Source organism: Aquila chrysaetos, chromosome 2, assembly GCF_900496995.4.
Source record: "Aquila chrysaetos chrysaetos chromosome 2, bAquChr1.4, whole genome shotgun sequence".
Taxonomy (NCBI): domain Eukaryota; kingdom Metazoa; phylum Chordata; class Aves; order Accipitriformes; family Accipitridae; genus Aquila; species Aquila chrysaetos.
In genome coordinates this window covers 46,122,264-46,147,055 of record NC_044005.1, presented here as the reverse complement: position 1 = coordinate 46,147,055, position 24,792 = coordinate 46,122,264, and the positions used below count along the sequence as shown (strand labels likewise).

The 24,792-nt window shown below is 51.1% G+C and overlaps 2 protein-coding genes across 6 annotated transcripts in view; both read left to right on the top strand.

Moving 5' to 3' along the window:
* PRDM11 (PR/SET domain 11) overlaps positions 1 to 12,438 on the top strand; it is a 46,905-nt gene extending 34,467 nt beyond the window's left edge. For 3 of the 5 annotated variants that reach the window (XM_030039853.2, XM_030039844.2, XM_041129218.1), the window contains exons 6-8: positions 2,928 to 3,115; positions 6,227 to 6,877; positions 7,726 to 12,438. In XM_030039853.2, the coding sequence (XP_029895713.1) occupies positions 2,928 to 3,115; positions 6,227 to 6,877; positions 7,726 to 9,890 (3,004 nt within the window). In that variant the 3' untranslated portion in view covers positions 9,891 to 12,438. Of the gene's footprint in view, positions 1 to 2,927; positions 3,116 to 3,638; positions 5,454 to 6,226; positions 6,878 to 7,725 lie in introns of those variants that run through there. The other 2 variants (XM_030039867.2, XM_041129226.1) reach the window with 2 other exon arrangements.
* A 2-nt stretch (positions 12,439 to 12,440) lies between these two features.
* Positions 12,441 to 17,360, top strand: LOC115352160. The gene is made up of 3 exons (XM_030039888.2): positions 12,441 to 15,535; positions 15,573 to 15,785; positions 15,818 to 17,360. The coding sequence occupies exons 1-3, from the start codon at positions 15,345 to 15,347 to the stop codon at positions 16,461 to 16,463; spliced, it is 1,050 nt and encodes a 349-aa protein (XP_029895748.1). The 5' UTR covers positions 12,441 to 15,344; the 3' UTR covers positions 16,464 to 17,360.
* Positions 17,361 to 24,792: the final 7,432 nt, after the last annotated feature.

Below are 24,792 nucleotides of genomic sequence, written 5' to 3'. Positions count from 1 at the left end.
GGGCAGCCTTTTCGCCTCAATTCAGCTTGAACGTTCGGCAGCAAGGAGGGGGACTGGCTGCTTTCCAGCCTTCACGGGGAGGGTCGCTCAGGACGCGAGCGCTTCAGCCTGGGGAAGATAATGTCAGCGAAGGCAGACGGGTACAGTCTTTTCCTCTCCTCAGCAGGCAGTTTGTGCTGCCGTTTTGTGGAGCGACGTCCTCTGTCCTCGGGAAATTTCCTGCCCCTAACCCGCGGTGTGCAGCAGCGGCGTGAGGTGTCTTAGACTGAGAGGTGGAATTCGGGTTTTATGCAATCCTTCGTAACCTGTGTCATTCGTGCCCCTGGGGTCGCTTTTGCTGGGGCTGGGCGGCGCTGGTTCAAAAGCGGTTCATTAATGTGGATGATCTCATCCCCGTTTCTGTTACCTCGGGGAAGTATCACAGATGTAAAGCTTCCTCTCGGAGCGTAAACCGGTTACTGACTGCCAGCCGCTGTGAAGAAACGCGTTTGTGACTGGATTATTCCACAACCGTCTGTTAAGGGCTTTCCTCATAGCTCCCGGTGAAATCGGCAGCGCCGGTCGCTGCAGGACGCAGGAGGGGAGCGTGCTGCAGGGCTGCAGCAGCGCTGCAGCTCGCAGCCTTCAGCCTGCGCTCTCCTCCCGGCTCCCCGCCGTGCCGGGAGCAGCTGGAGCCGCAGGACGCGGGCGGCGGAGCTGAAGAACGCTCTCGGGCAGAAACTGGAAGGGCTTTAGAGGCAGGAGGAAAGCAAAAGGGAAAAGCATGCTTATGCTTGATGAAATACTTTGTAATAAAAGTGAGCCCTGGTAAGGAATAGTTAACCAGGCTCTCCCCTTCCCATGCAAAGTTGTGGTTTAGAGAATTTTCGAAATCTTGCTGTCAAATGCAGTTTGCTGGGAATGCACCGGACCGTCCTGCCGCTGCCCTGTGAATTCCTCGGTGCCGCTGGCTGTGGGGATGTGGGTCCTCTATGTTGTATTAAGGAGCCGTGAGCAACTTCGGGGTGATAAATCTTTGCAGGTAACCAGGCTCCTTCGCAGGGGCAACCTGATCTTGTCATTGCTCTCGCCGATGTTTGGGCAGCGGGATGCAGAGCAGCTGCAGAGTGTCTCCTTAGCCGGCGCTGGGAAGCATCCTGGCATTTTGCTGGGACTGGGGAGAGTGTCCTCTAGGATCTCCTGTGCTGCAGGGCATCAGAATGACCACAGCACATCGCTGTATCTCAAGGGTTGTGTATCTCGTGGCTGGCTGAATGCCTGGTAACACCTTTTGTGGAGCGATCGCTAACACCCAAAAGTGACGGCCTGGCAGCGCTAGCTGCGTGCCGATGCAGGACCTCCTTCCCACCGCGCTGGTCCGGGCATCCGTCCTTTCTCGAATACACAAACTGGTGGTTTAATAGTTCCTTTGTTTTGTGATCAAAAGTAACATAAGGGTTAACAAAAGCCAATGTTCGGCTAATTTTGGCAGTGTCAGAGCCTGCCGTTTAAATAATTACTGAAGATTGCATAGCATCCTGGGTAGCACACACTAGGAAAAATACAGCTGATTGCAGGCACGTGCACAGTTGCTTAACGTTAAAACCAGAATTGCCGGAGCCTTGGGCAGTCTGAGACACTGCCGACTTGTTTTCTGTGTTTTGTGGGAAGTTTCACCAAGTTTCTGACCTTATGTGTGTGGGTCGGTGTGATCACGTGCAGGTGGGCTTGTGTCTTTACCTGTGCATGCGCGTGGCCGGAGAAGGGGAGAGCATTCAAGGAAAAATTGACAGATTTCTTTAGCTGAAGAAATACCCGTGAGCTATAAGGGAGTGTTTGGGCAAGGACTAGTAGCAGCAGATGTCAGAGGAGCCATTTGCCGCTCGCCTTCATTAAACTTACTGCAGCAGGGAGTACTGAATAGTAAAGGCACATGGCATAAGAGAAGAAAAAGCTTTTGTTTAGCTGTGAACCGTTGAGATCTGCTCTTAGGTCTGTATGTATGGTGACAGGGCCTCCTGCTGGTCCTGGGTGGGTGTTACGAGCTTGTATTGGCGGCAGCTGGAACCGGTGTTACCAAGCCTTTTTCATGTCCTCTAGCAAGAACGTGAGGAGTGTGAGAGCAAATAACATGATCCTAGCTGTAGATCTCTGTCTTACCAAGTTGCACAGAGGGCCAGTTGCTTGAAGTGGAAATAAATAAATTTCTGCTGAGATGAAATTTAGCTGGTTTAAATCAGGAAAATAAATCCCTGTCAGCACTGCCAGGAGAGCCCCATAGTGTGGTGCTGGACTTTCCTGAGACTTGCAGGGATGTTTGTGTTTTTATGTCACACCCCACTGCATGCCCAAATGCAAAACCTTCCAGTACTGGCACGTCCTTGGTTTCCTTTTGGACAACCAGCGAATACCCCCGTGCACACGTTTCTGTCCGGAGTACCTCAATTCTGCTTGTCCGAAAGGAGAGAAGCAAGGAAATCTGGTATCTGCTAAAAAGGAAGATGGTGTTTGGGGCAAAGAGACAGGCAGAGGGACCCTGCCTTATTCCAGATGTTCCTGAGAGCAAGGGAGGAGGCCCTGGGATGTGAAGTGATGGTGGGGAGTCCAGAAGTCCTTGTTTCCATCGCTAGGGAAAGGTATTTACGCCCGCGAGAGTCCATGTCACCTCTACTGGCAGATACTTCTTCAGGTTGGATGTACGTTGGTGTCGTCCCTTCCCCAGCAGAAACGGACCCACTGGCGTAGTGTTCCCTGGGTGCCCACGCTCGTCGTCCCGTGTCTCTGGCAGTTTGTGCACCATTACTTACGACTCCATGCTTTCCAGTCTGGCTGTGTTGCTGGCTCTCTCTGAAGGTCATTCTGGCTTCACTGTGGTTGTCATTCTTGTGCAGGGGTGGGCACAGGAGAGGAGTTTGTGCTTCACGCCTGCCTTGTCGCCTCGCCCTCAGGTACGTGATCATCTCCCGGGAGGAGAGGGAGCAGAACCTGATGGCCTTCCAGCACAGCGAGAGGATTTATTTCCGCGCCTGCCGTGACATTCGCCCTGGGGAGAAGCTGCGGGTCTGGTACAGTGAGGATTACATGAAGCGGTTGCACAGCATGTCCCAGGAGACCATCAACAGGAATCTCACGAGCGGTGAGTCCCCTCCCTTCCCACCCTGTCCCCCGATCCCCTCGGGCTGCCACGCTCGCTGGACCGAGTGCGGTGGGTGAAGTAGGTGATGCACAGGCTGTGCAAGGAGTAGAGCTGTATTTCTAGAAGCAGAGCGCCTCTGGGTGAGAGCGCCGCGTGGCGTGGATGGATGGGTGTACAAGAAGAATAACGCAACCGCTGTCGTGGAGACCACGAAAGAAGGATTTGTGCTGTGTCGTGTCGTGTGTCGTGTCGTGTGTCGTGTGTGTGCTGCAAGGGCCTGATGCAAAGCCCCGGGTGACAGAGCTCCTCTGTCGCGAGACTTTCTGGCCTGAAGATCGCCAAGCTGGTGGTCCCACAGACAGGCATTAGGTTTTTCTTCTGAACATGCTGCTTTCTCTGGGTCCTGTGAGCAGCCTGTCTGAGCGAGCTTTCGCTGGTTCTGTGTGCATATGAAAGAGAGATTTCCTCGGTGTGTTTGTATGTCCATTTTCCTCGCTTAATTTATCTCCTCTTTCTTCAGAAAGATAATTTGGGATCAGCGCGACATCAGCTAGAGACTCCTTAGTCTCACAACCTTAGCGTGCATGTACAACATACAGGAGGCTGTGTACTTGTCAGACTGGTTCTTCCCTGGATAAAAATTGTTATCTTAAGAGTAGCCATGCTGGAACAAACCCAGCGGTCCTTTAGGTCAGTGTAATGTCAGCAATACAGGAAGCTCTAGAGGAAGGCAAAAATTCTTAATGCATCTCTTCATCTATACAATGCTGAGACCTGAAGTTAATTAAGGGCATTTCTTTCCAGGCCTAGCCACAGAATGGCAGGGCCTCAGAGGGGCAGCCACACTAAATATAACTTTCTAATTAAGGTTCTTGTGTATATTATTACACAGCTGCTGTTGCTGCCTTGACTTGGTAAAAGGTGTCTCCTCTTTAATCATGGGGTGGACAAGATGTCCTGAAAAAGCTGGTTATCCTCCATCACCTTGGAGTTATTACGCACTTGCAGTGTTACGTCTTGATGGCTGTACTTGGGCAATTCCCATTTCTGAATTAACATTGTTATGAATGTGCTTTTTTATGTTAATGAACATCACTGAGTGATTAGGTACAGGCTGCAGTGATTTTGCTGCATCCCATGCACACGTTAGTTGTCCAGACGGCTTAGTACTTTCTGAAAGTATTGCAAGAGAAGGACTGTGCCCTCGGAGCAGCTGCTCTGGAGGGGCACCAAGGCTACGAGCGGTTGCCCTGCCATACAGACATGCCTTTAGTCATGGTTTGTCATGGTGCCGTGGCTTGTGGGAGCTGAAATGGTAACTCTCAGCCTGCTTTGTGCTCCGAGTGTGGTGAAGATCTGCCCCCCGGGCTCCTCAGGACCCGCCGTAGCCTACCACACACTCAGGTAGAAACCCATGTGGCTGCGGAGACCATCCTAGAAACCCCACGACGTCTCGGCGAGCTCATCCTGCGGCAAGCTGGGCTCAGCCTGCGTTCGCAAAAGAAGCACAGAGACGTTGTTAGAACGGAGCATCGCTTGAGCCGTTGCTAGACTTGCGAGAGACATCGCAGCCTCAGCTGGGAGGGCGCTGGGAGGTGGTCAGGGAGCAGCACCAAAATCCGTTGAGTCACTTTCTATTTAGAAGATTTCAAATCCCCTGCAGATGAGCCTGCCGAGTGAAGAGGCACGCTTTATTAACTCACAGAAAAATAACGTGGTTCCCGGGTATTGTTTCTGTTGGTAGTTTCTGACCCGCCTTGTCAGTGGAGTCGAGACCAATAATATGAGGCATTGTCTTGTGATTTCTATAGCTTTTCCATAGGGCTGAACCACTCGGTTGGTTGGGGGAAAAAAATCACTGAGAAAGAAGAAGAATCCATTCACTAAATCCCTACCTCTGCCAGTAGCCGTTTTAGTCTGTAACGGGGGAAATACTAGGGCAGAGACTCAAAGCTTTGCCCGTAGAAATTCTCGTCAATGTGTTGAAAATGAGATCTGTTGTTACGGATTCACTCAAGAAGTGGCTGGGTTTGTCAGCCAGCATCCAAACCCAGTGCAAAATCCCTGCCATTCGGGCCAGCCCTTTTTACGGTGCCTTACTCTAACTGTTTCGAGTCTTGCATCTTTTCTGCATTCTTAGCATTGCTCTCCTTAGAGAGGGAATGGTAGCTTTTGCTCCGTAACTCTTACGAAAGCATGAATACACTTTAAAAGCAAACAAAACCAAAAATCAGCATAAAGCAGCGTCTTGTTTGGGAAGCCATCAATGCTTGAAGTTATTTACAAGATAGAAGAATGATGGAAATTGAGCCAATCCTATCGTCTTTTGAATTTCCAGGTAAGGAAATCTGGCTATTCCCTTTATTTTAAGCAATTAATGATTTGTATGAGGTTGCTTTTATTATTTTTTTTTTCTTTTAATCACTGAATGGCCACGCTCTTAGACTCCACCGGGACAAGCTAGATGTCCCATCCTTGGAGGGCATTCACCCGTTGTAGTTCAGTTGACAATGAGTACCTTGGGGTTTAAGAGTGCAAGTTATTTTTACTCCTTTACCTTTGCATTTCTGGAGCAGCCTCCAAACTGAACGAGAGCAAAGGGGCTTGCAAACTTTGTGCGGTGGCGTGCACAGACGCTGAGGTTGTCATGAAATGGTCCAAATCTCTCGCTGCACTGCTGTACACTTGATACCTTTTACCAAGTCAAAACAGACACAGGTCTTCCAGCCAGCCGAAACGGCGCTTGGGCTCTGGGTGTTAGGTTCCACCGCGATCAGTCATTCACCTCGTAGTCTCCTTCTAGCTCAGGTTGGTTATACCTTTAGGTTAAACAAGCTGCCTGTAGTTTCTCTTCTCTTTAAAGTGTGTGGGTCCTACTCTGCTGTGGCTACCCAGGACTGTCTCTGTTTTTGCAGACGTGCCCATTAGCAGGGCTCCTCCTCTCGCGAGCCTCGGTTTCCACTGAGTTGTGTCAGTTCCCTGGCTTGTAACGCAACGTGCAGACCTGCAGGGGTTCAGCCTACCTTTTTGTTCTTTTTTCGTTTGAGTTTTAGATTGAGGGATGTTGCTCGGTTCCCGGTGATAATCCCCACCCCTCGTTTTCCTTTCCAGGAGACAAAAAGTTGCAGAGGGAAAAGTCAGAAAAGAATGTGGAAAATCAAGAGGACGCGAGGGGGCCGCTCCAGCTTGCGACCTTAAAGCAAGGGAAGAGCCCCTACAAGCGCAGTTGTGACGAGGGGGAATCCCACCCCCAAACAAAGAAAAAAAAGATTGACCTCATCTTCAAAGATGTCCTGGAGGCTTCCCTGGAGTCTGCGAAATTTGAAGAAAACCAGTTAGCAATGAGTACACCGGTTTCCCTCAGAAAAGTGTCTAAATACCAGGCTGAAGACATCTTCGAGAGGTGTGGCAGTGCCGTGCAGCACGGCTCCCTGAACCTCGGCAGAAACCGGAGCGAGGGGGAATGGAAGGTCCCCCACGGTTCCTCTTTCAGCTCAGCCAAAGAGGTGGGCATCCTTGAAGATGAGGAAGAAGAGCCCCTGTCACTCACAGCAGACAGCCCGACCGAGCTGTCGCTGGCCTCTGCCCAAGGCAACTCCCACGAAATCCCCACCACCTCCTTCTGCCCCAACTGCATCCGACTGAAGAAGAAGATCCGGGAGCTGCAGGCCGAGTTAGACATGCTGAGATCTGGGAAGTTACCCGAGCCACCTGTGCTACCGCCCCAGGTACCTGAGCTCCAAGAGTTCTCGGACCCCACAGGTAAGCCTTGCCGAGTAACAGCATTCTCCAAACCCTGCCTAAGGAGAGTAGTGAGATGCCTGTGTGCTGTGTACCCATCTAAAGCATTTTGCTCTGAGTATTCAGGTGAACGCGTGGTTCCTTGGAAGGTTCGTTGTCAGGTTTTGTGACCGGGCGGGCCAGGAGCTGACACAGCTGTGGGCACAGTGGAAAACACTGTCTGGGAAAGACTCTGTATGACAACTTGCTCTATTTGTTGCCGTTGTAATCGATAATGCACTGCCAATAAAAAAGACATTCCATTGCAGACAGTTTGTTTGCTGTATTTTTGATGCATTCTCTTTCAGCGGAAGTCCCTCCGCAGTGCCTCACGTGCTACCGAGAAAGTCTGAATGACTCTGTGGTAACACTGAAATGTGCGCTCTTTGTGTATGAAATGATGTCCCGCTGTGTCCCTTGTTGGAAAGCCCTCTCTGTTTCCTCCACTGCCTTAACACAACCATGTATCCCTTTCTGAAGATACGTTTCATTTCCTCCCAGGAATGTGCTGTTGAGCAGCCAGGAGCCTTCATCAAAGGGAATATTTGGGTCACACCATGTATTGTGCAAGTGGCCAGGATGTAGTGTCCTTTCTTGCTGTCCACTGTGGCATGTTGGAGACAAAGTTCATATGCAGAAACGTTGATTTTGTTTGTTTGTTTGTTTCTCTTCAAAGCCGTGATTCAAATTCTACCCGTAGTGCGTTGCGGACAGGAGAGGGCAGGTTGTGGCCAGCTCGTCAGGCAATGCTCTACTGTCGCCAGTAGGATGCTTCTCTAGCTCAGCAACTTTGCAAATACCATATTTTTTTCCCTTTCTTTTTCTTACAGCTTCAGAAAGCATCATCTCTGTTCCCACCATCATGGAGGACGATGACCAAGAGGTGGATTCTGCTGATGAATCGGTTTCCAATGACATGATTGCTGCTACAGACGAGCCTTCCAAGATGTCTTCTGCGACGGGCCGGAGGATACGGCGGTTCAAGCAAGAGTGGCTTAAAAAGTTTTGGTTTCTGCGGTACTCCCCGACATTGAATGAAATGTGGTGCCACGTCTGTAGGCAGTACACAGTGCAATCCTCTCGGACTTCAGCCTTCATCATTGGCTCAAAGCAGTTCAAGATACACACGATAAAGCTTCACAGCCAGAGCAACCTCCACAAGAAGTGCCTGCAGCTTTACAAGCTCAGGATGCACCCAGAGAAGACAGAGGAAATGTGCCGAAATATGACCCTGCTCTTCAATACGGCGTACCACTTGGCCCTGGAGGGCAGGCCCTACTACGACTTTCGGCCTCTGGCAGAACTACTGAGAAAGTGTGAACTCAAGGTGGTGGATCAATACATGAACGAGGGAGACTGCCAAATCTTAATCCACCATATCGCCCGGGCTCTTCGAGAGGACCTGGTTGAACGCATCCGACAGTCCCCCTTCCTCAGCATCATTCTGGACGGGCAGAGCGACGACTTGCTTGCAGACACGGTTGCGGTTTACGTGCAGTACACGAGCAGCGACGGGCCTCCGGCGACCGAATTCCTCTCTCTTCAGGAACTCGGCTTTTCTACAACAGACAGTTACCTCCAAGCGTTAGACAGGGCTTTTTCCAGCCTGGGAATACGACTGCAGGATGAGAAGCCAACTATTGGCTTGGGAGTCGATGGTGCTAACGTTACCGCCAGCCTGAGAGCCAACTTGTTCATGACAATCAGAAAAACCTTGCCCTGGCTTCTCTGCCTGCCCTTTATGGTGCACAGGCCCCACTTGGAAATTTTGGATGCCATCAGTGGGAAGGAACTGCCATGCCTGGAGGAGCTAGAAAACAATTTGAAGCAACTGCTCAGTTTCTATCGTTACTCTCCCCGCCTCATGTGCGAGTTGAGGGTCACTGCTGCCACTCTGTGCGAGGAGACCGAGTTCTTGGGGGACATTCGAGCGGTGAAGTGGATCATTGGGGAGCAGAATGTGCTCAATGCTCTAATCAAGGACTACCTTGAGGTTGTGGCCCATCTCAAAGACGTCAGCGGCCAGACCCAAAGGGCGGACGCTTCTGCCATTGCCTTGGCCCTCCTGCAGTTCCTGATGGACTACCAGTCGATTAAACTCATCTACTTCCTGCTGGATGTGATTGCTGTGCTTTCACGCCTTGCCTACGTCTTCCAAGGGGAGTACCTTCTTGTGTCGCAAGTGGACGATAAAATAGAGGAGGCCATCCAGGAGATCAGCCGGCTAGCAGACTCACCTGGGGAGTACTTGCAGGAGTTTGAGGAAAACTTCCGTGAAAGCTTTAACGGCATCGCTGTGAAAAACCTACGGGTGGCTGAAGCCAAATTCCAGTCGATCAGAGAAAAGATCTGCCAGAAGACCCAGGTGATCCTAGCCCAAAGGTTCGATTCCCGTAGCCGGACATTTGTGAAGGCCTGTCAGGTATTTGACCTTGCAGCTTGGCCCAGAAGCACTGATGAGCTCATGAGCTATGGGAAGGAGGATATGGTACAAATATTTGAACACCTGGAGACGGTCCCATCGTTTTCCAGAGAGGTTTGCAGAGAGGGGTTGGACACCCGAGGGAGTCTGCTGATGGAGTGGCGAGAACTCAAGGTGGATTATTATACCAAAAACGGTTTTAAAGACTTGCTCAGTCACATTTGTAAATACAAACAGAGATTCCCCCTCTTAAATAAAATAGTTCAGATCCTCAAAGTCCTTCCCACCTCATCGGCCTGCTGTGAGAAGGGGCGCAACGCCCTGCAGAGAGTGCGCAAAAACAACCGCTCTCGGCTCACGCTGGAGCAGCTCAGTGATCTTTTGACGATTGCCGTTAACGGGCCGCCCATTGCCAACTTCGATTGCAAAAGGGCGCTAGATAGCTGGTTCGAGGAGAAGTCGGGCAATAGTTACGCACTGTCAGCCGAAATGCTGAGCAGGATGTCGTCTCTTGATCAGAAGCCGATGTTGCAGAGCATGGACCATGGCTCTGAGTTTTACCCCGATATTTAGGAAGGAATGCCTCAGATCAGAAAGCTGTTGAATAATTTTTTTAATCTATACTCTAAACTTTGGTATATTATATAAAATATATATATATATTATATATATTAAGGAAAAACCCACACTGAAAATTTAAAATTTAAGACGATGTGCGTCTGATAGAAGCTAAGCAGAATTTTAAAGATTGAGACAATGTTTAGACATTTACTGGTGTCTCCAACCATGGCAGCTGCAGTGTAGGTGGCAACATTTCATTCTTTAGAAGCATGTGCTGGGGCCATACTCTACATATTCAAACCTAATGATCTATAAGCTAGACGACGGGTCTTTGTCAGCCTCATCCTCCCGGTGGTTTCCTTTGTATGTGTGTTGTCGGTTTGTTGGGTTGGTTTTTGTGTTGTTTTGTTTTGGGGTTTGATTGGTTGTTTTTTTCCCACTCGGTTTTAATCTCTGCCTCTCTTTCCGTTGTTCAGTCCAGTTATTGAGCCATTTGAGCCTTTTGTTGACGACCGTCAGATTTCTGATTTCCGACAGAGCATCCCGTGCGTTTCTGTTGCCCCCGTCTCTCCAGCTCCCCCCAGTTCTCTTCACTCGAGTGGGAGGTTTCTTCACTCACAGAGATGACTGGCAGGAGGGAAAGGCTGGGGGCGTGATTTTGGGTTTTTCTTCTGATTTAGAAACAAATGCCTCCACTAAACTGTGATGCCCCTTTCTCAGTTCTCCCTACTTTTGGGCTGTAGAGTAATACTTGGCTTTCAGCTCCTTTTATGATAACCGTAGTACCAGTCTATCATGCGTATATTATAACATGATGTCATGTGCAGACTATAAAATAGCAAAATAGAGAAGGCAGGGGGAAATTTTTTGCATTTATATTTTTATATTGTAGGAGATAAAAATATATATATATACAACTATTCATTCAAAACCAGGGCTGCTGTGGAAGCTAGACAGCCAATGAGTCAAGAGCCATCTCTGGGTGGAGATTCAAAGGCTTAAAAAATTATATTCTAATTTACATTATTTATACTATGTCTTTATAATCCTAGATTGTTGTGGGTTTTTTGTTTTGTTTTGTTTTGTTTTGTTTGGTATGACTGAAAGAAAAACCTGCTGCGGTTTGGTGGCAGGAGCTATCAATGCAAGATTATCTTGGATTATATTCATGTGATGACGTTGTACAAAGGTTCACGTATTCTCTTGTGACCAAGGTAACATGTTCCACAGCACAGCAGACTGATGACAGCAGGAAGGAGGGATGCTCTGCTTCTTCCCGCAAAATATTTCTTCCTTTCTTGAAGGGATGCGGAGTCCAGCTGAAATGTGAATGGGGGACTGGCACCTTCCATCACAAAGAGATTGTTCTGTGGGCTTGGGGTTCTTCTTTGTTTTATTCTTTTAAAGTAAATGAGCTCCAGGCATTCACACAATATCACTTCAGGTTAGAAAAGCAAAAAAAAAAAAAACAAAAAAAACACCAAACAAAGAAAAAAAAAAAAACCACAAACAAAAAAGGTGCAAAAACTCCACAGATGCTAGTGCCTTGCCCCGCTGATGTGGCATGGACAGCACCAACCTGACCAGACCATCGTGGGAGTGAGAACCTGTCGTCCAGAAGGTGTCCGAGCCGACACGTTCTCACTTCCCAGAGGGACGAGCTTTGTGCCAAGCTGTGTTGTTTGGAAACATGATGGTGGTATCAGCAACACTGAACCTTTCCTTTCTCCTGTTACCCCCCTGCCCTTGGTCTTGGTGCTAAGATATCTCTAGAACCGTTGCTGCTAGTTGATAGCTTTTCATTTATATAAAAATATATATATATATATATAATATTATTTTATTTTTTAAACTTTTTTGTTTGTTTTCAATGGAGATGTAGCATGTTTGGAACCGATCTCTCTCGGAGTCACTTTCACTGCCAGGGTTCACGCACTGTCTTCCCCACCAAAACACGCACTTCTACCTAGGTCTCGCTCACCTCCTGCTAACCCCTTTGCCCTCGGCAGAACTACACAGCCAGCGCCGGGCAGAGGCGTGCAGCCAAGCTGCTACCTACCGGCTCCGCTTTCAGACCCCACGGGAACAGCTAGACCGGTGTCGGTCAGAGTTTTTGGAAGTGTTTTTCCCCTCTGTCCCGATGGGACCGAGGAGGGACCGAGCCCACCCGCGGCACGAGCGGCGGCCGATCCCCGCGTCCCGACGCTCCCCCCTTTGCCGGAAAACGGGGCTCCTCGGCCAGGCGGTCCGAGGGGATTAGAGCGGACCCCGCGAATGTCGCGGCAAGGGCTGGGCGGGTGGGGTACCCTCCGTAGCACTTAACTCCCTGCGTCCCCTCTGCCTTACCTCGGATGATGCGCGCAGCCCCCGGGCTGGATGGGGCAGGACCGGGGCGGGGGGCACCTGCGCCGGGACCACCCTCCTGCCCGCCGAACTGCGGGCGCCGGGCGCTTCTCCCCGCGATCCTCACGGAAACGTCGCGAGCTAGGTCAGGGCGTCGCGCCGTCGCAGCGCGGGGTGGGGGGCATCGATATGCAACACCTAGAGAGAAAAAAAAAAAAAAAAAAAACCAAACAAAAAAAAAGGCTTCGTTCGCATCGTTTTTTTCCTGTCTTTCCCAGTAAATGATGTGATCGAATTGACCCATTCGTCTAGAGGAGTAAAAATTAAACTGGAAACCCTCCGCCAGCTGTGCAGACTTGGGCGGTTGTTTGTCCGACCGTAAAATAGGGATCTCTCCACGCCGAGGTGCTTGTAGCCCTCCAGGCTGGTGAATCAGCTCCGCTCGTGGTGCTGCCGAAAAGCTCACGGAGCTGCTCCCTGCCGGGGAGACGGCGGGCTCCCTCCTTGGTGAAAATTTGAGGAGATGTAAAAAGAAAAAAGACAAAAAAGGTAGAAAAATAGCTGCTCCGTTAGTCTCTGACTTGGAGATGGGCAGGGTGAACGTAGGTGTTGGAGACAAGAAGTGAATTGATGCACCGGGGGGGAATGGGCAGGTGGGGGAGAGTCTTCCTTGTCGAGATCGCACGTGGCAGCAGAAGCAAAAGTAACAAAGATAACTTGATGCAAGCTGCTGTGGCTGTCGGAGAGGCTGTAAAGACAAGTTTCCCTCCTCCCCTTTTTTTTTTCATCTCCTCTTTCCTTTGCTCAACTCCATAGCTCTTTGAGGGGGGGGGGGTTGGAAATCACCTGCCTTTCTGTTTGCAGCAGTGAAAGCTCCTCGGCACGGGGCTCTGTCACAGAGACCCGTCTAAGTGCCTGGCCTCCATGGAGGGAAGGGAAACTTGCGGACAGTCTCCGGACACCTTTGCAGACAGGATCGCTCCCCCGGGGCTTGTGCTGAGCCACCCGAGAGGCCTGTTTACAACTCCTGCTCTGAGCCTCTTTACTTTTGCCACTGGGGAGAAAATGGTGCCTTGCCTTGTCGGCAAGGTAAGAGCTGCCAGACGCTCGTTCAGAAGCGATTCCTCTAATTCGTCGCTCCTTTCCTTCGGTTCGTTTGCAAATCCCGCTCTCATCAGTGACGTCTTTCACCGGCTGCTCTTATTCCTAACGGCAGAGCGAAACGTGCGGCGAGCGGCGGTTTTTTTCTCCAGGCGGCCAGCCGGCAAAGGGACGGCGCTTATTTCTTTTGCGGATAACTTTGCGCGCGCGCCTGCGAGCGGTGTCGGTAGGAAGCGTGATTCCCTGCCGCGGGATGTCGTGGGTACCCACGATGGGAAAGGTCGGACACCCCTTGCTTTGGCGATGGAGGGGGGAAACGAGCGCTCGGTGAAGCAGCCGGCCCGGCCCAGCTCCCCCAACACCAACAATTCCCCCCCCCCCCCCCCCCCCGCTTCGCCCCCACGTCAGAAAAGACAAACAGAGGTGCTTTGCAAGCTTTCCCTCTAGGTTCACCCACCTATCTCAGATCTCTAGCTGTTACTCCCATGGATGGTCTGTGGATGGAGACGTGACTGCCGGCACGAAGCAAGCTAGGGAGGAGGGAGAAATACCAATGCAAAGTGCCCCCGGCTTCCCAGTGCCCCGCCTGGGAGCGAACGCGTGTCCGTGCCCTGTTTGCAAACCCCAGGGCCCGGCCGGGGGGGGGGGGGGTCAGCGGCAGGCATGGGGAGGGCTTGGCATGGCGCGGAGGGAGCCCTCCTTGGCTCCGAGATGGCCGCGCGTCGGGTTTAATCGATGCCTTTCCTCCTGCGCTGAGCGAGCGAGAGGAGGTTGTTTTGAACGTGTTGCTCGCGGCGTCTTGAACCGCTTCGGCCGCAAAGAGAGAACGGTTTAGTTTTTTTTCTCAAATGAGCTCTTTATTCTCTCCTACCCCCCCGCCCCGCGTCTTAGCTGTGGCATCTGACTGTGAATAATGCACACTTCTCCAGACCCTCGGGTTTGTATTTCTGGCCCGTGGGCTTTTTGGTTGCCAATTTCCCCTCCCCACTTTTTGCTCAGGCTCCGTGCCTCTTTTACCCTGCTATGAAGCAGAAATCCGTGAAGCACACGCAGACGTGTCCTTCTGCCGGGCTCGCCGGTGGCCGCAGGGGTCCGGGCCCTCCAGCCACGAGACTGAACTCGGCAGGGATAATCCTCGCAAGAGACCAAAGCTCTTCCCATACCAGCAAAAGCACGCGGGAGCCACGGGGAGGGGGGTTTGTGAGGGGACGAGGCGGGCAGGGTCCCGGTGTGTCGTCTGCCTTGGGTCTGGAGCTGACCTTGGCGATGTCCCCCGTGCTGGTCGCGCTTTTGCTGATACGGCTCCTCAGACGCGATTCAGGCTCGGTCCGTCTCTTTCTCGCAGCACAAACTCAACAGGGTGGCCCGCGGGGTCTTCGGGGTCCCCTTTCTTTCTTAATCTCGTGAGGGTTGCTGTTTTTTTGACCAGTGGGCAAGACAACCGAGACAGCCGGCTTGCAAATAAGCAGCAACAGCCTCTGCTTTTGCAGATTCCCCTCTCAGCCCTGTCGAAAGAGGTCTTAAAAGCAGAGAAATGGTACGTTGCTCCCCCAGCCATTGTATTCAATGCAGTAATGCCTATGCAATTCCTGTCTCCCTTGGAGACACGTATGATGTGTGTGCATGTAAGCTAGTGTATGTATACAGTACATATGCATATGGTCTATATATTGTATATACGCACATCCCAGTACATATACACACAGTACAAAAGATTAAAATCACATGCTTATATATCTATAAATAAAATCCTATATATTTATATATTTCTATGTTTTCGATAGATATAAAGATATAATATAGAGATAGACTCAACCACCCTTGTGTAAGGCTGGCCCTGTGTTCTGGCACAAGGCACGTAACACTGAAGACTTTGGACTTTGGGATAGTTTTAGCCATACACTGAGGCCTACATTTACGTGTATAGCACTCTACGGAGAGGGGCTTTGCTGTGGTTAGGGCAAGGGGTTTTCCTTGCTGGCATGTTAACCAAGTGCTAAATAAGGTTTGTGTAATAGGGGAATGTCTTGGTGGGGGAAAGCGCTCGAGCGTCCTTGTCTTCTCCCGAGTAAGCCTCTGGCTGAGGTCCTGTGTGTTCACACTTGGACAGATCCATATCCCGCCCTCATACGCACTTTTCTCTCTCTGCACGGACGCGGTCGGCAGCTGCAGGTACCGGTGCCCCGAAAACGCGGTTTTCCGCTGTTCCGCCCGGCGTTCCCCGGCGGAGACCCCGCACCGGCAGGGCCCTCGTGCGGCGCCCAGCCAAGAGCGCGGGTTCGCTCGCGGGCATCGGTCAGCGACGCAGCCGCGGCGCTGGGATAAAGGCGGCGGGAGAGCAAAAGGCATTTCTGAGCGGAGGGAGGGTTGCCGCCGCGCGGTCGGTCAGAGGTGGCAGGGGTGGCGCGCGGAGCTGGGGCAGCGCCAACGGGGAAGGGACGGCGAATTCGGAGCGATAAGGATCGGGAGCGTGCAAGTGTGTCCCCCCCCCGTCGGGGAGGCATGTGCAGCTCTCTTGGGTCAGGCTGGGAGCCGCTCCGCTCCCTCGGGGTCTCGCAGCCGCTCCTCGGCCAGCGAGCAGCCTGCCTGGCCGGGGGCCCCGGGTGGTTTTTTTTTTTTTTTTCCGAAGGAAAGGGAACGTGGAAGACGCGGTCGGTGCCGCGTGGGTGCCTTTGGGCCCCGACGCGCGGCACGCTGACCTTGCCAGACCGAAGCGTGCAACCCTCTCGCCCTGCCCGTGCGAAGAGACGCCTGTTTGTGCACGACGGGCGTTCCCGCGCTGGGACGGGGAGGGTTGGATCCGGGCAATGGATCAGCCTTCCCCGAGGGTCTGCCGATGCCCGCGGGATGGACGGCTTGCCTCATCCCTCCACGCCTCCCTTCGCCGAGCCGCCCGTAGGACGCCGAACCCGCCGCCGGGCGAAGCCCTCGGCTGGCACCTGGACCCAAGGGGTGTCCCCTGGCCGGGCGGGCGGCGGGTCACGGTGCTGCTTCCCCACGAGGGTCGGAGGGGGAGGCGTGGAGGTTCGGCTCTGCAGCTCCACGGCCGGCCCGGCGACCGCCGCGCTCCTCGCCGCTCGTTCTAATCGTCGGCTCGGGTCGGGAGGAGGAGGGCGAATTGTAATTCCGACGGCCGAATGACTCGTTACACTGGTATTGCATGAGCAGACGCTGTGCAAGCTCACCCCCCCCCCCCCCCAAACCTCCTCCCCGAGCCCCGTCGCACGCCTCGGTGCCCTCTCCCAGCCCTCTCTCCTCCACACAACTGGTAATCCACCTCAGCCGCAAACCCGCCCGCCGGCAGCTCCCCGCTCCGCCGCAGCCCCCTCGGCCGCGATGGCGGGGAGCTCCCCGGCACCTCGTTCCTCACGAACCTCAAGAGACGGTTCCCTCGCCCCCGGCCCTCCTCCTTCGGATGCCACTGACGCTCGCGTAGGCTCAGCCCGTGGGCTCGCCGCCCGTGACGGCGGTGCTGCCGCCCGGCGAGGGGCTCCCATGCACTGCACCTCACGTCGAATAAGCTCGCTGGGCTACGTGGGGGAACCGCGTCTCATATGCTGTAATGTCCCGAACGCTATAGGAGGGGCTACGGAGTTTTCTGCCAGTCATGGCGTCCTCATAGACTCACCCGACTGTTGGCAAAAATGCGTTTCTACTTCCAGAAAAACGAGGTTTTTTTGTCTCAAACCTCTCCATATCCGCATCCAAGCACAGCCCTGCTGAACTGTTTCAAGCAATTTCTCACCCACCCACCCGTCACACACACACACACACACACACACACGCGCGAAATGAGAGAAAAATATCTAGACGTCTATTACTACATATGTATTAATATGTTAATATCACTCTTTTGGAGAACATTAAAATGTTATTACTTTACAGACTATGCTTTATAGTACCTGTGTGAAAGGACCTAGGACACTGGATACGAATAGAGCTATGTTGATATATCATAGTATGTACACGAGAACCTTCCTTTTGTCATATTATCCTTGTAATGTAAAATGATTGTTAATAAAAAAACATTTAAATTTATCAAGTACGGTTGCTAATTCTTTACATCGTTCTTGGAGGTTAACGTCATTTTCCCGGGGCAAGGGCATCTAAGCCGATGGACTCCCTCTTCCCCAGCCCACCACCGTAAGGAGCGGGTCCGGTGCTAATTTATCCCGACGGATCATTTGCAGCCCCCTGAGGTGCTGGTAGCTCTCCCTCCTGGCTGACTCGCTCCCTCACGCGCTGGGCGTAACTGCAGACCCTCGACGTCCTCACCTTGGTGAGCAGGTCCGGCGCGTCCTGCGATGGATCTCCATCGTTTCACCGCGGGCTGGGTTATACGGCACCGGCACGGGTATATCGGCACGTGCCGCGGTCGGGTAGGGATGCGGAGTGGGTGCCCTCGCAGCCTCCGCGCTCTCTTTCTGGTTGGGCAGGGCGACAGCATCGTTGGCTTTGCTGCGGTGGGCTGTGCTTGTAACGCACATTGACAAAACCTTGCGTGCGTGCCTGGTTTAGTTTCAAGGATGGAGAGTCTTTTCCTGAGCTCTACGTGCTCCAAAGCCAGGGGAAGCTCGACTTTTTCTACCCTGAAAAGAAAAAGCTGGTTTAACTTTAGATGATTCTTCTTCGACATGAAAGTTTTGGCTGAGGCTGGGTCCAATGTGGATTAACTAAAGGTGCGACTTTTAAAACGGTTCGATGAAATAAGAGTAATTTTGTACGTGGAGGTTCTTAACATCTGCTAAATCAGCGTGGGCGAGAGAGCCAGCCTCTGAAACAAGTACAAGCGGCCGTGGATTAGCACTGGGCTGTGAGTTGTGTTTTCTGACCAAAGAGCCGTCAAAATTGCCTCCTTGGGCTCAGCCTGGCTGCTGCTGGAGACGGATAGACCCCACAGCGAAGCTGCAGCAGGGACTGTGGGCTGTCCTTCCTTCCCTGCAGGTCGGGTTTGCGCAGTAGTACAAGCAGGGAGGACGCTGCAAAGGTTGAAGCCAACCCTGCTACAGGGTGCCAGCCGCAGCTAGAGAGAAATACAGGTAGGAAAAATCCCCTTCCAGCTCAAACAGTTGCTTGCTCAGCTGCGAGCGTGTCTGTGTGTCGGTGGGGGGAACCAGAAAACGCAGGAGGAAGCTGTGCGGCCGACTGTATGGATCCTGTATGTGGCACTGCGTACTGCGAGTGTTGATACCGATAGCTTCCGTACGTAGAGGTGAAAGCTCTCATAAACAGGACTGGCTCTTTATTTTAACCGGGTCTGGAGGGATCTCGGTTTTCTACCTGATCCTGGGTATGGATCCCTGGGAATGGATGCCAGCAGGTAAGCCAGTGTTAGATGAAGTGGGCGAGCAGTTTAGCCCTCTAGCAAACGTTTAACGCAAAGGATGCATATGGTATCAAAAGTTTTTTTGCTCCTCCTTTGAAGCTCCACTGTCGTATGGATGCTAATTCTAGTCTAGGACTTTAACCTGATGCCCAGCTGTGGCTGTTCTGGTTGCAAGGTGCCAGTGCTACACAGCTTGCTGGCCCTCCCGAAGGAAGGGAAATTTGGGTGGGAATTCTGGCCTCGAGGAAGGTTTGGGCTTAGAGGGCTCTGGGCCCGGGGAAAGCATGTGTGCAGACGCGTCAGTCCCCACGGGTGATGGGCTGTGCAGAAATTTTGGGTTCAGAGTGAATGCCCCACAATTTTAACCAGGGACAGTAGTCACAGGGGCTGGAAGCGAGAGGCAATTTCTAGACTCAGAAGTGAAAACAGCCCAAAATAGTGATCCAATAGAAAAGGTTGCTTTTAGTGACTTCCTCGAAGTCATCAAGCAGTCCAAGTATTACAAACAATTTGCCATTTTCTGGCAGCTTTCACTGTAGTGATTTAAAATCGCTTATTTTTGAGCAGTAAGCAAGCCCAGCAAAATCCTAGTGGTTGTTAGGGCTTGGCTCCAACTTCACGGGCTCTGGGTTTGCTGGGCACCCGGCAGCCAGTGGTGGAAACCTCATCTCTGGGGTTTTGCCTTTGCTAGTCAATTAGCAGCACACAAAGCAGGGCAATGCTTCACTTTCAGCACCTCAAGCGTGTGCAAAGAGTGAGAGCAGCGTGTGAAATGCATTGCTGATTTGCAATTAATTTCCTAGAAGTGGTTTTGTGCTGTGGACACTTGACTGCCGCCGTTGGCAGTGATCAGCCTCTTTGCTGATAACTTCAAACCGCAGACTTAAAAGCAGGATCCCTTCAAGCAAAGTGCACGGCCTGAGTCGGTGTCGAGAAGGGAAGCTTGCACAAATTTATCTGATCAAGGGCTAGAGGTGCCCGTCATTTTTAGGACCGCTGATCCTCACGTCAATATGAGTGAAAAGGAAATTGAAAAATTCCTCCGTGTTGGTTGTCATAGCATTAAAGCCTGGCACGCTCTTCCCCGGCTCTGCTGGTGTCCTGGACGTGCTCCGCGGAGACGCCTGTTGTTAGCAGCTGGCACTTAAAACCTGATTTAGCAAAAAAAACCCAACGTGTTGTTTCTTCCTGGAAACAGGAGGACCGCGGTGGGCTTGCGGGCATAACCAAAGCGGGTTTGCAGTGCTTGCCGGGGGCTGCCTTCCCTATCTGCTTCTCCTGAGACGGGAGGGAAAACGTGGGCAGCCGAGCACATCAGTGGTTTTAAGCGGGTGCCCCCCCCCCCGGGGTGTTTAAATCAGAGGGTCGGGACGGTGCCGGGTCGGGCTCCGCGGTGGCACGGAGCAGCGGGCACAGGGAACCAGAGGCTGCTTCTCACGGAGCTGTTGCCACACGAGCGGAGCCACAGCTCGTTTATAGGGGCTCTAAAAATATCTGAAGGCTAATCAAAGGCTCCCGCGGAACAGCATATGCGCTAACCAGACTTTTCGGCTCTCTGAAGTCCCCCGTTTGAAGTTGTTTTGATCCAAGGGGAAAAAACAAGTGTGCTGTCTGCGCTGCCGTCAGCCGCCTCGTTTCTGGGGAGGCTGGTGGTCCCTCCGGAGGCACGGGGCGGGTGGGAGAGCAGTTCGGAGGTGCCGGGGCCGGGACAGGGAGCCACGCGCGGCGTGGGGATGGAGTTTGCGGAGCCACGTTCGGGGCTGCCGTCACACCTCGTGGCGCTCGGGAGAGCTGTCCTGGAAAAACCGGGTAGTTTCAGGTCTGAGCTGTCTTCTCAGGGGCGTTTTGGAGCCCGTTCCTCGCCGGGTTTACCCCACGTTCAGCGGTCACTAAGAGTTCAGGGAAGCGGAGGAACCGGCTGGAAGCCTCCAGGGCTAGCACTGGAAATGGCTGCGACACAGCTGCTGGATTAGGTGCCACTCTCTCGTGGCAGACAGAGGATTACGGGCCAGTCCCGTTTTAATTTTTAAATACCGTGGGGGAAAAAAAGCTTCTAATAAATCTGAAGTGACAATGAACAGCAGGGTTAAGAGAAGAATGGTTCCGTGGTGGCTATTGCTGCTTTTCGATACACTGGGCTGGGAATTACTGAGTAACCCCCCACTAATCCCACAGGCGGGAAGGATTGTCCCTGGCAAACGTACCACCCGTGTTCAACTCCCTATGTGGCAAAAATACAGCTTCTTTCCCTCCACCTCTACAGCAAATGCTTCAGTAGCATCAGCCTCGCCGCACGGCTGGCAGGCTGGTGGCAACCCCCTTTGCAAAGCCAGGAGCAACCTGCGGCCCCGGCAGATTCGCTTTGTTGTTTCTCCTTGCGCTTTAACGCTGACTGTGACGGGTGAGAGAGTGCCCCCAAACTGTCAATGAGGCAAACACTTCCCATTCCTGCCCCCAAAATCTTGTTTTCTCTTACTTTCATGTGCAGTTTTTGATCTCTATGTCTTGTTAGGAACCAGCTAATTCCAGTGATAGTATTAGGTCAGCTAAGTAGGTATTCCTCCTTACAGATGCACGGTTTACAGGCTGTCATCAGCACTACCTTGAAAGTACTGAGATCAGCAAAAAGACTGACTCCGAATTCACTTCTTAGTTTTGTTTCAGAGATGGAGCCAGTATCTGGGAGGTATCTGAGTCCCAGATCCTATTCCCTAACCTCCTCGCAGCTGCAGGAAAGCCTTTACAGCTTTGTTTAGCTGCCGCCTTGCTGAAAAAGCCAATAGATTTCCTATGCTTGGCCAGGATAGGACTCCATTGCCGACTGCTCCCCTTCTGATCGTACACCCAACCCTTGATGACACCCCTCAGAGGACCTTCTCTTGACTCACCCCCGTATTTCGTACCCCTGACATGAGCTGCAAGCAGAGGGGACTTACCCTAGAGTAAACAATGCAGACACACTGTTGATACGGTTTGAAATTATTTACTTGTGGTGATTTACATGTTGTGCTGTAACATTAGACACAATGGCGGAGCCTCATGCTCTGTTTTTGTGCTTTGGACTGTGCGAACAATATAAAGTCTTGACAACCAATACCTGGCTCTGTACAATAAACACACTGGGACACTAAAGGACCAAGTAAGCAGAAAAGCCTTCTCATGCTGGAAGGCCACGAAGCACTATTTCACTTTGCTATTATCCTTGAGCAATTTGATTATTACCAACAGGAGAAACAATATAAAGTGTCAAGTATTAGTATTTACTCATCATGCTTATCTTTCAGCAAATGAACCAAATACATTTTGAGACTTAGTTAAATTCTGAAACACTTAAAAAATGCTGCCAAAGCTCTGCGCTTCAATTCAATCAAACTGACCTTCAAAAGAGTGCAAGAGGCGTGGTCCAAGCCACCTTAGCTCCCAGCTCTTACTAAACATCATCATGCTCAACTCATCTTAGACATCAGGAACATCTGGGCAAACCTTGGGCTGTATTTCTAGAGCCCAAATTGCAACCTCCTCCATTTCTGGAAAAAAAAAAAACCTGGGTGTCTTTGGACACTACTGCCAGATAATACTGATGACAGATGCTAGCAAAATGCAAAGTACTTTTTTTGTTCAAGGTGTTGAAAGCACAGTAATGCCTGGGAGAATAGTTGAGCCTGAAAATTTTCCCATCCCTGTTAAAGGGAATTTTCAGTTAATTTCTGATGTATTACCTTGTGCTGGTTTTGGCTGGGGTTAAACCATGACATACCTCTTTGCAAAGCAAACACGGTTCCTCTCACCATGCAAGGGTATTTGGGACAAGAAATGAGGGGAAAACTGCACTGAAAAGTGTTACCCTTACAGAAGACCAGCTGCAACCCCTGCCCCTTACAACTGGGGAAGGGGGCTGAGGGTAGCAATGAGTCCAAAACATTCCAGAAGTGTTTTAGTGACTATGGATGATCTGTGCTTTTTAATCTCTTCTGCTGTAGCACACATTGCCGAAAATCAAACTAGATCATTTCTCTGGGAAGATCTAGCTCTGAGGGGAGGTCAAGGCAAAGCAACATATGGCTACAGTCTATGTTTTAACCAGGTAACTCCTTAATATAGTCAGGAGTTATTTCCTCTGGCCTTTCAGTCCCCTCCTCTGAACAGAGGCCACAGCAGGAGACCACCTCTCCCAGGCGATGCTGGATGCAATATGGGAGCTGCATTTCTCATTCTCTTTTACAGTAGTCATGTTGTTTGGTTTCTGTCACTGGAGAAGGGGCTGTGAATGCTTGTTCTTAAACTCGCAACTCTCTGGCCCTTTGTGAAAAGGATTATTCATTCTGACCAGGTAGACACCCCACACACACACTTTTTTTTTTTTTTCCTTCCTCCCTACAGTCTCTTTGCTTCCAGCTTCTTCATGTTAATGGGTTATAGTAGGAAAAATAATCAGTGCAACCACTGAATAGCCATTGGGGAATCTAATGGCTATTTTTGATCACGCATGTAGCTTAAGAACATTAATTGCCATAATTGTTTTTTTCCTTCTTTTCTTATGATGCAGTTTATAAGCAGCACCCTTTAATTTACGACATGTTTGTGGTGCTTGCTGATGCTCCTGTATTTACAGCTCCAGGAGCTGAAAATCTGTCTGGCGCTGTTCTCTGGCCATATTGCACTTAAGTGATACTTTCGCAGCTCACGTTGCTGAAGCCGCTTGGTACGATGGCACTGAGCACTCCCAAGTACTTTATATTCGCCACGTCGTCATCTACCACAACAACTCCCCACAGTTTGTCTGCTTGGGCCAGTCGAGCACCTCCGGCCCTTGGGGTGCTGGGGCTCAGGGGCATAAAAGCATTGCTAAACAGGCAATACAGGAGGTTCAGAGGGATAAGGGCAGGCGTTGGAATGCGATGACAAACAGCTCCTATTAACAAAAGTTCAAAAGGGCCCGGGCTGAGCATCCCAGCCCCTCCAGTACCACACGTACGCAGCATTCCTCTTGGTCAGGACAGCCAGCACCCATAACTGCGCTTGCTTTCAGCCCCAGCGCAGCAAATGGCTGCCTCGTTAAATAAACACCTGGCGGTCTTTGTTCAGGCTACGCTGAATGGGAGAAACATTCTTTCCAGGCTAAAATGCCAGACAACAAACATGATCCAGCCGGGAATGATGCATGCATTTTCACTCTTCCTCTCTTCCTCATTTAAATCCCATTGCAGCAAACGAGGGAACAACACCCTTCGTTAACACTGATGGCACCACTTTGCTCATAAGACAGATTTGTGGTTAAGTAGTGTGTATACACGTATTTTTCTGTTGTAAAAGAGGACCTTATTTTGTCGCAGCAAAATCAGATTGTGAGGGGCTATTCCTTTAGATGCTATAGTATTGCTGTCTAATTACAGGGTGTGCCAAAACCACCAGGGGCAGAGGCAGAGGCAGATAATGCTGTTTACGCTCAGTCACCAAGATGTTAGAAAAGGCTCATCTGCAGGAGGCAGAACTAGAGAAGTCTCTTGGCAGCAAGGCAAATATTTGGCCCTTCAGGCTTTCCCGTGCCAGCCAAATAGCATCATACCATGAAGTTATCCTTCTTATCGTTATCCTAAAATGAAGGAAGACTCACAGTGCTGCCAGGAACCTATATGTAGAGTAGGCCAACATTACAATGAATTTTGCACTTAAATGGAAATAGTGGTTCCAAATCTATAGGTATATCTACAGGCAAATCATGAACACAGCAACCATTAAGAATTCACTGTCAACTAAACCCCTGTGCCTAGTTTATTCACAGTATCCTAAAGCTTTTTGTTAATAAACAAAAGTCCATAGAGCAAAACAAGAAGTCAATTTTCTTTTTGTTTAAATCCCCTCTAGCCAGTGGAGCAATATCAGAGATTAAAACGTTGGGTATAAGATTCATTGGCATACTTAGCTTTTCTGTTTGTTTGTTTGGTCAAAGCTGTTTTTATCACTTTCTTCAAAATGATCCTGTAACTCCGGGCTACATCACCTATAAAGGGAATAGCAGTGTAAAGATAACAGAGTCGTCTGCGTGCATCAACCTTGTCAGTCTCTTCACAGAATCACAGCATCGCGGGGTAAACTAGAGGAGGTTGTTCAGCGCTGTATTCCATCAGATTTTGAGTGCCTCCA